The following is a 13233-nucleotide window of genomic DNA, read 5'->3' as shown; positions in this document are numbered from 1 at the left end:
CCTGGAGAGGGACCCCTCTTCTGGGTTCCTTCTCCAGGTTCCCTGACATTAGGGGGGGTTTTCCTGCCCTTTGGGGGGCTAGGGTCAGGGGGCGTCCTTTAAGAAGCGGCCTGTGAAGCCCTTCAGATCTCTGGTCCAGGGCGTTCTAAACTGTTTGACCTGATGGGGATGTGGTGTTTCAAGGCTGCTCGGACGGCCGGGGAGTTTCCCCCACAGAGCCATCCCCCCAAATACAGACATGTTGCCATGGCTGAGAATATATTGTGAAATACACACACACACCACACACCACACACCACACACACACACACACACACACACACACACACACACACACACACACACACACACACACACACACACACACACACACACACACACACACACACACACACACACACACACACACACACACACACACACACAGACCACAGATAACTAGGCAAGGGTGTAGCGTCCTATAGCTCTACGTATCTGGATATGCAGCGGTGCAAAGGAGGAAATGAAGATAAATAAGTTTCTTCATTGCTATTAGTATGTAAGCCTTATAATGAAGGTTTAATAAAATAATTCTCAACAGCTTGATTTTTTATTATCCTTCATTCCCATAACTATATTAGCCTTGTTATAAAGGATAATGATGATAGTTTGATGATATTCTCTTGCAATACAAAATAGCTTGTTGAATAGATCTGGTTAAGATTATCTGGTTCAGTGAGATCTATTCTAGTTTCCCCCAACAGCCGAACAATAACATGTTGCCCTGGCTTGTAAATATTTTACTGAAAATAAAATTAGTATGGACTGAATTGAGAATAGTGTTGGTCTACAAGTGTCCATCACAGCTTGCACAACAGCAAAGGTGTGTGTGTGTGTGTGTGTGTGTGTGTGTGTGTGTGTGTGTGTGTGTGTGTGTGTGTGTGTGTGTGTGTGTGTGTGTGTGTGTGTGTGTGTGTGTGTGTGTGTGTGTGTGTGATTGTGTGTGCGTGTGTTTATGAGGCCTTGCTCCTGGGATAAGTACATTTACCTTTCACTTGTCATGGCACAAAAGTCACTCTTCCGATTGTCATTTTACAATAGTAATAATTGTTCATGTTGTTTGCGAACGGAGAATGCAGAATTCAGACGAACAAACAGTTGCAATAATTCACACCATGTCAACCACATCACTAAAACAGCCATAACCCTATGTTATACCTATGTACGTTGTGTATTTATATTCAATGAAAAATAATCTTGTGTCTGTTTGTGCTTGCAGGAGTCCGTGTGTCAACTGAAGACATCTGATAAGAGTGTCTTCACTCTGATAAGAGTGTCACCACTGTCACTTCCTGACACTGATGATATCAGATTGCAGGCTGACGACTCCTCAGAATTAAAACATGCGACGTGTTTTTTCCAGCTGATATAGCAGAACCGACTCCTGAGAGCAGACGTATCTGAAGCTGTCAGGGAGGAACCATGGCTACCATCTCTGAACCGGACCCTGGACTCTCTGAGGAACCTGAGGACACGTCTTTGGACCGGAGGGAGCGCAAGAGAAGATTTGGTAGGTGCCCTTTAGAGAGGAGTTAAAATAGATAATCCATTAAAAAAACGTCTTTTCATCTGCATACATTTGAAATGTACTTTTAGAAAACGTTTTTAGCCAAAGGGACCGACCTGATGAACCAGCGACCCTACAGACAGATTTATTCTCCTAATTAACGACATGTGTGTGTTCGAGACAAAAAGCTCACATTAACCTTCCTATACGTGTGATTACGCCCATGAGTTACGGACTACTGATAGGCATCTCAAGTAGTTGTGTGTTTTATGATATATGTCCGTTATATACGTGGAACAGAGTGCAGAGTAACTTTAGGGAGCAGAACACAAGTTTAGTTTTTTCATGACTTATTATTAATGGTAGTGCAACGTGAAATTAGAGTGACTATGGTTTATGTAATCAACAATTTTGTCTTTTAATAATGGCTGCTCATTTAACTGAAGTGATATCAGGTGTACTTATGAATTTAACATAATTCTATAAAGTTTGTCATTCATATGAACATATCTTAAATTATCCCACAAAACATGTCCCCATATTTTCTGCGTGGGCCGATGTGAAAGACCCTGGTGACACGCAGGCCACATGTTGTCCCCCCTCCATTACTGTGTGTGTACGTATGTGATTCTGTGTGTATTACTGTATAACTATGTGCGCGTATATGACAATAATGAGGGAATAATAACATGCATGCTAGAGACCAGTACTTGCTCTGCTTAAGTGTGTTCTAAACACGAGAGCCACAGTACCAGTCATCACTTACTGAGGTGTTCTCAGTAGAGGTCTTCAGGTGTTTCTTCAAGACGGGGAGGGATTCTGCAGACCGTAGGGAGTCTGGACTGTGAATGACAGCCACGCAGTATGAATATATCAGTGTGTACATTACTCTGTGTGTCCGTGTGTGTGTGCTTGAGTGCGTTTGTGAGTCTGTGTGCAGTCGAAGAAAAACATTTCCTTACACTGATGGTATCAGAGTGCAAGCTGATAATTGGTCAGAATGAAAACAAGTGATGTTGTTTTTCCAGCTGGTAGAGCAAAGAAGAAGGCTAAGTCCAGACGCCGTGGAAGCCGTCAGAGAGTAACAATGGTCACCATCTCGGACCGGGAGGAGACCAAGAAGAGAAGATTTGGTAGGTGCCCCTTTTATAGAGAATTTAAAAGAAATAATCCAGTCCAAAACAATGATCCAAAAAAGTATGATTTCCTCCAAATACATTTAAGATTTATGTTTAGATTTTTTTTTAGCCAAAGTGACCGTGTGTGTGTGTGTGTGTGTGTGTGTGTGTGTGTGTGTGTGTGTGTGTGTGTGTGTGTGTGTGTGTGTGTGTGTGTGTGTGTGTGTGTGTGTGTGTGTGTGTGTGTGTGTGTGTGTGTGTCCTACTCCTAAACAGCTCTATGGTTTCACATCACTGTCATTGTGAGCATCGGACTGCTGAGTATTCTCCTCATCTCCCTGCGCTTCAGTGAGTCTAAATCCTATCCTCCTGAATAGAATTACAATACAGTAATCATATCATTGATTGTATTAATAGCAATGATAATGTTAAATATTGTTTTTGTTAGATTTAGTGATAATAATACGGTTAGCACACATACACCGCACGCACACCCATAAACACAGCATACACACACACAAACAATCCACACACACGTGCACGAACACACACGCACATGCACACACACTGCACACACGGGCGTGCTGATGCAGGCGTTTCAAGACAAGGGCAGCGCAGGACACCGCCTACACACACACCACACACACATGCACACACACACGCACACACATGCACGTGCATACACACACTGCACACACGCGGATGCAGATGTTTCAAGACAACGGCAAGATTGAGATAACAGCCCCGCCGTCGACACACTCTCCCACCTGAGCCTTATGTCCATCAAAGACACTTTTTTGCAAAACCTTATTTTTCTTTAAACATTCTCCATCTCCTTGAGGCTCCAGAAATGTCTTGTGATATTGAAATCCCCCCTCCCCCCTTGCCGACTGTATTAGCTGTTTTATTTTTCTTATGTTTTATGTGTAGGCTATGTGTGACTGTAGGCTACTGCTGCTTGTCTTGGCCAGATCACTTGAAGAGATGTTTAATCTCAATGACGCATTCTTCTGTTAAGAAAAAAAAAACATCTCTCACGTCAGGTAGCCACAATCTGTAATCTAGCCCTCACACCCCCCCCCCCTCACCCTCCCCCCCCCCCCCACACAAGCCTGTGCTTTAGTTCACGAAAGTTAGGTAGGTTGCTGCCTTAGCTGTTGTAACATGAACACATTTTTCAGCTGTTTGTTATTATTATTTCCAACTAACCAATAGTAGTTGCCATGCATTTTTTTTTGTATCAATGCACTTTGAGCCCTGAATAACAGTAAAAGCTATTGAATGATTGATTTGCATGCATAGTCTACTACACTTTCCATTAAACAAATCCCCCAACAGTTAGCTGAACATTATATGGTCGCATCCTTCCACTCCCTGTTTTCTTACCCTGTTTAAACAAGAAATCAACTGCATTTGTCCCAGTGTTTGTGCTATGGGAAATTAAAGGTCCCATGGCATGCTACTTCATGGATGCTTTAATATAGGTATTAGTGGGCCCCAAACACAGTATTTGAAGATGTTCCTGAAATTCAGCCGTGGTGCAGAATTACAGCCACTACGGGCAGTCGCACATTGAGCTTTCCCCAAATGTGCCGTTTCTGTGTCAGTAGCTTTAATGCAAATGAGGAGGAGAGAGGCGGGTCAAGAAGGAGGGTGGGGGTGTGGCCCTGAGCAGCTTGAGGCCAAGGTACCATGCGCTCTGCTTACAGTGGATGTATCGCAATGACGAAGCATACAACAATCAATCCCTTTCTCCTCAATGTCATGGTTCATGTACTTCAGGGAGTCAAAGCCAAAGTTCCTTTCCCCCAATTCCTTCTCAACCATGGCGGAGATAACCCCAACTACAGTCTGGTTGTGGAATTACTAGGGACGTCAAAGAACCGACGTTTTATGCGCCATAGCATCAAAGCAGAACGGTTATCCAAACTACAAAGCACCACACATGTGGCGCTCGCATGGTCGTAGCTCATTGTCCGATTGGCAGGCCGAATTTTCTGGGCGGGCCAGTCAGAGAAAGGGGAGGTAACTTGGCCCCTTATGACGCCCATATGGGGCCACATTACAAATCAGCGCCCCTTAGCTTCCATTTTTTTTAGAGGCGAGCAGGATACCTAGTGCTCGTTTTACACCGAACGCAAGTTTTAGCCACTGGGAGACGATAGGCAGGCTAGGGGAACTCATATTAATGTTAGAAAACCTCATAAAGGGAGATTTTCATGCCATGGGACCTTTAAGCAATAAAATACACTCTCCTTCTCCAGTATCGTTCGCGACACCCTTCTTCTTCGTCTTTTCTTGAATTTGTCTCTAACTCATGCTCTAATCTTTCATTGATCGATTCTTCGGATGTTGTGAATGCAACAGAATATATATGATGCATCGTTGCAGTAACATTTAAGATGATGGCGATGAGTTCTGCCCGTTCTGCCTCCGTGCTGTCTGCGGTCAAACCAAAACAAACTACAGTGTCAGCGGCCGCACTTATCCCGCCTCTTGCGAACTTCGACCATGCGTCCAATCCCGCCCTTTGCAAGCCCACCCCCCTAGATTCTGCTGATGTCTGAACGACATCGATGCCCGCAGATAAAGCATCAAGTGTGAAAAACCCTCAGGGTCGAATCTTCTGATATACAAATACGGCAAACTTAAAAATATTATGCTTGCTTCATGAAGTTAGGAGAAAATTGTTATGCTTGCTTCGTTACGTTATAGGTGAACCAATATATTATACGTTGTAACATTATAGGCAATTCTTTTTTTTAATATTTAATTATATTACATTATGCGCTCAGAAATTAAATAGAATATCGACAGTAACATTTAAGATGATGGCGATGAGTTCTACCCGTTCTGCCTCCGTGCTGAACGGGCAGTTTCATATTATTAGCTATGGGTTTAAAAACTACTAGAGGTTGAGCGCAGGCAACGCACACACGGACACTCTAGTCTTACTTCTATATAATAGCAGGCCTGTCGCACCAGTTACTCAAGTTGTTCAGTGTGCACGTGCCAAGCAGCCTGCAGCTCTCACACACACACAGCACACGCAAACGCATACATACACCGCAAGCACGCACATACACACCGCATCCACACACACCGAACAAACACACCACACACATACGCAGCTGTGCACAAACATACACGGAATCACACACACACGCACGCACACACACCACTAGCCAATACAAAGGCAGCGACACACTCGCCCAGGTAAGAGGTTATGTTTTAACCGTAACGGCTCCGCCATCGACACACGCGCAGGTAAGAACAAACACGCACGCACACACACCGCAGCGACACTCGCCCAGGTAACACGTTATGTTTTCAAACATAACGGCTCCGTCATCGACACACGCGCCCAGGTAAGACCACACACGCACACACCGCGACTCGCCCAGGTTAGACGTTATTTTTTTAAACATCTTACTGCTATAGAATAGCAGGCCTGTCGCACAGGTGAAGGTGCGTCCACACCAAACGCGAAGGGGCGACATGACTCCATACAAATTCAACGTAGAGACTCGATCAAAGGCCGGGCCTTTGATCAAGCGTTTGTGTTCTTTTTGTCTCATTGCTTTATTGGGCTAATCTGAGGAGAAATCTATGCCATAAACAGAAATATTATAGGCCTTTATTACACGGGTCTTCTCAATGCCGTGGAACGCTCCGTTCACTTGCATGGGTATTAGTCCGGTAACTTGTCAACCCCAGCGGCAGACTATTTCACTGCTGATCAACACTACGAATGCTGGTAACGAATAAATTGTGAAAAGACACACCATGTGAAGTTATTTTCCAAATAAGATTTGAAAAACTTTGGAAGTTTATTTAGAACACTATTTACATGGTTTCGGAGTAGAACACTTTGACATTTGAATACAGTTCAGCGAGAAAGGCGACGAAGAATAAGAAGGGGGCGTTCCAGTCTGCGTGAAGGGGAACCCCCACCACACGAGAACGCCCATTTGTGTCTGCAGTGGGATGATCATAGATATATATAGAACACTAGATACGTCACGGCAATGTTGAGCTCCGGTCGGCTGACGGCCACCGCGGCGGCCATCTTGAATGGGTCAACCCGCTGTCTAGTGCATTACACCATATGGAAAATTCATACAAAGATGTAGCAAATTTGAGCGGTGATGGCTCAGTGGATGACACTAAAAACATCATAGTTGATATTCCATGTTTGATTTTAAGATTTTTTTTTTTCCTCTATGTTATACAAGAAACACACTTTTTAACACATGACATTTATATGTTAAAAAGTGTGTATATATATATATATGTATATGTGTGTGTATATACACATATATATATACACACATATATGTATATATGTAACTATATATATATAGTTATATATAACTATATATAATTATAAAGTGATTCCCTCTGATCTGGTTTGTACTGAACGACGGTGTACACACTTGAAAGCAGCACAATGAACTGGCATTGTTTTTTTTTGAGAAATGAGCTGTGAACATATATATCTATGGCTGTCTGACAGTCTGAGAATACCTACTCAAGACCCACACAAGATGGCGGCTCCGTGTGCCGCGGCTGAGAGGGGCGTGGCGTATCTAGTGTTCTATATATATCTATGGGGATGATATTGAAATATTTGAACTTCACCGCGACATTCGTGTGATGACAGCCAATCAGCATTCAACGGCTACTGAGTGACATAACGTAACAGCCAATCAGCTTTCAACAGCGTGGCCACTGAGGGACGTAACGTAACAGCCAATCAGCGTTCAACAGCGTGGCCACTGAGTGACGTAACGTAACAGCCAATCAGCTTTCAACCGGCCAACCGTTCCCTGCAGTGCCGACCGGGTGAACCGCAGCATGGAGGAGAAGGGATTGTTGCCGTTTGCACTCCCGGAGCTCTATCTATAATAGTATATAATATGATATAAATGTAATGTATAATATTACGGCCAGAAGCTGTGTGAGCCTCCGGACGGCCGTAGCGCGTCGGGATTGGGCTTCGAGGGGTTTGTTTACCGGCGTTGCTAGGGTTACCGGTCCTGTGTGTTCCAACGGTTTATTAGCGGTGGTATCTAATAAATCGCTGTCTAATCAATACTTCATTCACTGCCTCTTCCATGGTCATTACGATATTATGGACCGACTGCGTCTGGTTCTCCGCCGTCCCTCCCTCTTCCACAACAGGTAAAGACATGCTACGGTGGTTATCTCGGCCGTGGTTCACAATGAATTGGCATGAAGCTCCGTTGGCGGGCAAAAGATGCTTGCTTCATAACGTAGAGAGGAAATTATTATGCTTGCTTCATTACGTTATAGCTGAACCTAAATGTTATACGTTGTAACATTATAGGTAAAATGTAATTATATTATGTGCTCATAAATGTGTTACATTATCGACTGGGGTTTCCACATTATAGCTATGGGTTTAATTACAACTAGAGGCTGAGTGTGCAATGCGCGCGCTCAACCTGTAATAATAGCAATGATAATGATCATTATTGTATTTGTTAGAATTTGTGTTGGGCCAACTAATATGAATAATTGTAACAATAGCAACGATAATGATATTGATAACTGTAGTTATTGCTATTTTAATTAGTATTAATATTATTAATACTAATAATATTAATTATTAGTATTAATAATTATGGACTTTGTGTTTGCTTGGCTGTGGGTCCTGTGATGCTTAGTGACAATGTCGTTCTGTTTTAGAGCTCATATCTTCTGTATTCCTCTGTCCTGTCCTAGACTCACCGTCACCCTGGATAGAGGGGAGAGAGCACTTACTGGATGAACTCGGTGAGGGTTTTATCCAAGTTATTAAATCAATCGCGTCATTAACATTCATTTCAAAAACACCTGCTGCTTCTGTGATTCATATTGTGGTCTACTTAGGTCAGGTTTCTATTGTCGTCTATTAAGGTCATGCTTCTATGTGGTCTGTTAAGGTCAGGTCTCAGGGTTGTGTGTCCGTAACCAAGACCGTAAGATAAGCAGTTCTCTGTTTGTTCAGGATGTTCTTTTACATTCAACAGATGAATTGACGCTTCAGGGCTGGATGCTTCACGACAAGAGTCTCTACCGTGTTTCTACTACTAAGAAGGGCTGGAGGGCCAGTAGAGAAGACTGTCAGAAGAGAAAGGCAGACCTGGTGGTCATCAACAGCAGAGAAGAACTGGTGTGTGTGTGTGTGTGTGTGTGTGTGTGTGTGTGTGTGTGTGTGTGTGTGTGTGTGTGTGTGTGTGTGTGTGTGTGTGTGTGTGTGTGTGTGTGTGTGTGTGTGTGTGTGTGTGTGTACTTTGTGGTCATGATAACATATGCTTTTACTATTAGAACCAGGTTTCCAGGTTGGTCAGCAGATTGGTGGGTTCTTCCTGGATTGGACTGAGTGATCGAGAGAAAGAGGGGACCCACAAGTGGGTGGATGGTACCCCCATGACCTCAAGGTAAGGCTGAAGACTCTGTTCAGCAGCATCTCTTCTCTGAAAGTGACAGACTGACCTCCACTGTCTCCTCCTCGTGGTTCTCAGTTGGAGACACGTTAAACCACGCGATGACGGCGGAGCAAGAGACTGCGTCGTAGCAGGGGAGGACGGCTGGTCTGAAGAACCGTGTAACAGACTGCACCACTGGATCTGTGAGAAGGTCCTAGACCTGGATCATCTGGAGGCTGAGCGGAACAAAGAGGGTCCGTAGACTTTGTTTGTGTTCATGAGTGGAGAACGGTTCCTCCTTTCTGTTCTCTGTGCCGTAGATACAGTAAATACACTCTTTAAGAGTTGAAAGGTTGTTGGATGTGTTTAGGTCTACAAAGGTCAGGTTTATATTGTGGTCTACTGAGGTCAGGTTTCTATTGTGGTCTAGTGAGGTCAGATCACAAGGTTCAACCCTTTCTGGGTTCACCTGCACTAGTTTCTATTGGAGCTGCTGAACGGTTTGGTGTTCTTCTCTTCAAGCTCCGCCCCTGACCCGTTAATCTCTTTGTTGAGTGACTTCCCCTCCCTGGGTAATCTTTGTAGACACTGCTGTGATACTCAATCATGTATGAAAAGGCAGGCCAGAATACTGGGTGTGAATCCCCTGGGTCGCCCTCTAGTGGACAGGTGTTAGGAGAGAGTGAAGGCAGTGTCTGACGCTGCATCTCTAGATCCGTGTTGTAGACGTTCACTCCTCTCCTCCTGGTTTCTTCAGGTTCAGTGATGCTCACGGAGGAGGAGGAGGAGGCCCCCAGCATCACAGAGTTCCACTCCTCTACCCACGTGTTGCCCGTGGGCCAAACGGCCCGCTACACCTGCCACGCCGGCGGCACGCCGGAGCCCACAGTAGAGTGGCTCCACAACGGCAGGCCCCTGGAGAGGGACGGCAGAGACGACCAATCAGAGGCCTGGGTGGAGAGGGGCTTCCTCTTCGTCAGAGGTGGGAGGTACGGCGTGAACACGGTCTGCTGCATGGCGAGCAACAGCGCTGGCACGGCCAATCACAGCGCTGAGCTGCTTGTCTTTGGTAAGTCCTGGATCCAAGGAGAGATGTTTGTTGCTGATGTAGCAATAGTGTAACTATCATCACATGACCCCCCCCCCCCCCCACACATGTCATGTTCAGGAGAACAGTACTAGTGATGAATGAGTGTATTCATAACACTGTTGTTGATGTTTTCATAACATTGTTGTTGATGTTTTCATAATATTGTTGTCGATGTTTTCATAACGTTATTGCTGAGGTGTGTGTATCTATGTATGTGTACATATCAGGGTTTTTTCTAGAAAAAATTCACAAGGGGGAAAACATCAATGGCGAGGGAGCAAAGCGACCGAGCGGAGGGGAAGGTGTCCACAGGACAGGGCGTTATCAGCAGGGTTATCAGCAGGGCGGTGCGGAGCTTTTGAAAATTTGAGGTAGAAATGGATCATTCTGAGGCTTGTGAAGGACCAGTATGTTGACTCGTATAGTAAGGCCAAATTACTCAAAATGGCTAAGTTACCATAGATGCAGAACATTACATACAGTAATGTATATAGAAAAAAAAACACGTACTTCGGGAACCTGCTGGAAGAACACTTTATCTTTATTATTTAAATTTCTTCTCAGACACTCTCAGATTCACTGAACTGATAAATTTGGTTCGGGAGAAGAGATAAAAGCCCGCCTACACTGTAAACTGATTGGTTGACTTACCGATCCAGGCCAATCAGGAGGCGCCTGAGGCTCACGTGCACACTGCCTCATGCACAGTTTCTAGATCCCTCTCTGTTGTGCTGCGCGCTCGCTACACAGATGCGAACGGGGTTAGGAGCACGTCTGTCTCCTGTGCGCGGTCTTGCTCGCTCGCTCTCCATTCCGGGAGATTTTAAGTAATTTAAAATTTTCGACAAGGAGGCGCTGGGTTGAAACATTAAAACATTTCCCGGTTTAGATTAACCCCTGACATATGTACATGTATGTATGTGTTCATATCTATGTATATGTACACAGAGCGTAGGAGAACAGTGCTAGTGATGATGATGATGATGAGGATGAAGAGCGGTTCAGCAGCTCATCATGTCTGGTTCTCCCTCAGATGCCTGTGACCTCACACTGGACCCCAACACGGCCCACAGAGACCTCTCTCTGTCTGAGGACAACAGGAAGGTGACGTGGGTTGGAGAGGACCAGTCGTATCCGGATCACCCAGACAGATTTGACTCCTGGCGCCAGGTGTTGGGTAGAGAGGCTCTGACTGGCCGCTGTTACTGGGAGGTAGAGTGGGAAGGATGGGTTGATATAGGAGTGACATACAGAGGAATCACAAGGAGAGGAGAGGGTGGTGACAGCGGCTTGGAGGGAACAACAAGTCCTGGGTTCTTCATTGTTATGATGGTCGTTACTCTGCCCGGTACAACGGTACAGAGACAGCCCTCCCTCTCCCCCCCGCTGGCTCCACCAGAGTAGGAGTGTATCTGGACCGGCCTGCTGGCTCTCTGTCCTTCTACAGAGTGTCCCCAGGTGGAGGAGGGTCCTCAGACACACTGACACACCTCCACACCTTCTGGTCCTCCTTCACCCAGGAGGACCTCCTCCCGGGGGTGGGGTAGGGGTGGGTAGGGAGGGGGTCCTCAGCCTCTCTGTGTCGGTTGTAGAAACAAAAGGGACCTCCTGACTGAGCATGGCCCCTGCACACACACCTCCTCCCGGGGGTGGGGGTAGACTGGGAGGGGGGGGGGGTCAGCCTCTCTGTGTCGGTTGTAGAAAAAAAGGACCTCCTCCTCTGGGCTCTGTCATCAGCGGTATTTACGTGGCCCCTGCGCGTAAATACACACACACACACACACACACACACACACACACACACACACACACACACACACACACACACACACACACACACACACACACACACACACACACACACACACACACACAAGAAGGGTGCTGAGGGGGGTCGGCGGGGCCGCTCCCTCTCTGTGTCCCTCTCTCTCTCTCTCTCTCTCTCTCTCTCTCTCTCTCTCTCTCTCTCTCTCTCTCTCTCTCTCTCTCTCTCTCTCTCTCTCTCTGTGTCTCTCTCTCTCTCTCTCTCTCTCTCTCTCTCTCTGTGTCTCTCTCTCTCTCTCTCTCTCTCTCTCTCTCTCTCTCTCTCTCTCTCTCTCTCTCTGTGTCTCTCTCTCTCTCTCTCTCTCTCTGTGTCTCTCTCTCTCTCTCTCTCTCTCTCTCTGTGTCTCTCTCTCTCTGTGTCTCTCTCTCTGTCTCTCTCTCTCTCTCTCTCTCTCTCTCTCTCTCTCTCTCTCTCTCTCTCTCTCTCTCTCTCTCTCTCTCTCTCTCTCTCTCTCTCTCTCTCTCTCTCTCTCTCTCTCTCTCTCTCTCTCTCTCTCTCTCTCTCTCTCTCTCTCTCTCTCTCTCTCTCTCTCTCTCTCTCTCTCTCTCTCTCTCTCTCTCTCTCTCTCTCTCTCTCTCTCTCTCTCTCTCTCTCTCTCTCTCTCTCTTCTTTGAAGTATAGCATGATAAACCATGAAAAGGCTTAAGATCTCTCTTGAATTGTACATAAAATACCTATTGATGGTCAATGTTTGTATAATTTCAGACGGCACCAATTTTGGTCTTAAGGTCTCTGATATCATTTTTATCATAATCCTGATTTACAACCTCATTTAAAGCAGATTTAATATTTATTCATAATAACCAAGAGGTTTATGGCATAGTGTTGCATGTTGTGGATTACTTAAGACTGAATTTTGATTTTTCGGAACCAAACGGCCGCAGAACATGTTCAGTTATTAAAGATACGTGCTCACCTGTTGATGATTTGTAAAGTCTGCTGCTTCTATTGTTTTAGTCCTCGTGTTAATTGTGAACATGTAAGGGACTATTTTTCTGTCTTATTTGTTAATGAAGCATAATTGTAATAAACAACTCAGTGGATCCAACTGAATGTTCTCGTGTGTTCAGTCGATGATTTCTTGTTTTATTAGTGAATAATGCTTCCATAAGTGCCTTAAGAATAATAATATATTAATCAGAAATTATAAATAATACATTAAATGTTATTCTGATTTTATTCTGGGACCTCCTCCCTGGGTTTCGTTTTGGGGGGGGTGC

The 13233-nt window shown here is 45.2% G+C and overlaps 1 protein-coding gene across 2 annotated transcripts; it reads left to right on the top strand.

The window, feature by feature from the left end:
• Window positions 1–949: 949 nt before the first annotated feature.
• Window positions 950–11724, top strand: LOC130375754 (uncharacterized). 2 transcript variants are annotated; one of them, XM_056582826.1, is made up of 9 exons: window positions 950–1549; window positions 2575–2679; window positions 2941–3012; window positions 8413–8463; window positions 8700–8842; window positions 8998–9110; window positions 9195–9352; window positions 9856–10167; window positions 11222–11724. In XM_056582826.1, exons 1-9 carry the CDS (start codon window positions 1462–1464, stop codon window positions 11590–11592), a joined length of 1413 nt encoding a protein of 470 aa, XP_056438801.1. In that variant the 5' UTR covers window positions 950–1461; the 3' UTR covers window positions 11593–11724. The 2 variants fall into 2 exon arrangements, with proteins under 2 accessions (XP_056438801.1, XP_056438802.1); XM_056582827.1 differs by lacking the exons at window positions 950–1549; window positions 2575–2679; window positions 2941–3012 and adding an exon at window positions 3778–7848.
• The last annotated feature ends 1509 nt before the right edge of the window (window positions 11725–13233 follow it).

Source organism: Gadus chalcogrammus, chromosome 22 (genome assembly GCF_026213295.1).
Source record: "Gadus chalcogrammus isolate NIFS_2021 chromosome 22, NIFS_Gcha_1.0, whole genome shotgun sequence".
NCBI lineage: Eukaryota > Metazoa > Chordata > Actinopteri > Gadiformes > Gadidae > Gadus > Gadus chalcogrammus.
This window is presented reverse-complemented; position numbering and strand designations above follow the sequence as displayed.

Excerpts from the sequence above, each read along its gene's own strand:
- LOC130375754 (XM_056582826.1), top strand. The coding sequence starts at position 1,462 with ATGGCTACCATCTCTGAACCGGACCCTGGACTCTCTGAGGAACCTGAG. Across the intron at positions 2,680-2,940 it reads GACCAAGAAGAGAAGATTTG|CTCTATGGTTTCACATCACT; the intron begins GTAGGTGCCCCT and ends ACTCCTAAACAG. Across the intron at positions 9,353-9,855 it reads GGCTGAGCGGAACAAAGAGG|GTTCAGTGATGCTCACGGAG; the intron begins GTCCGTAGACTT and ends TGGTTTCTTCAG.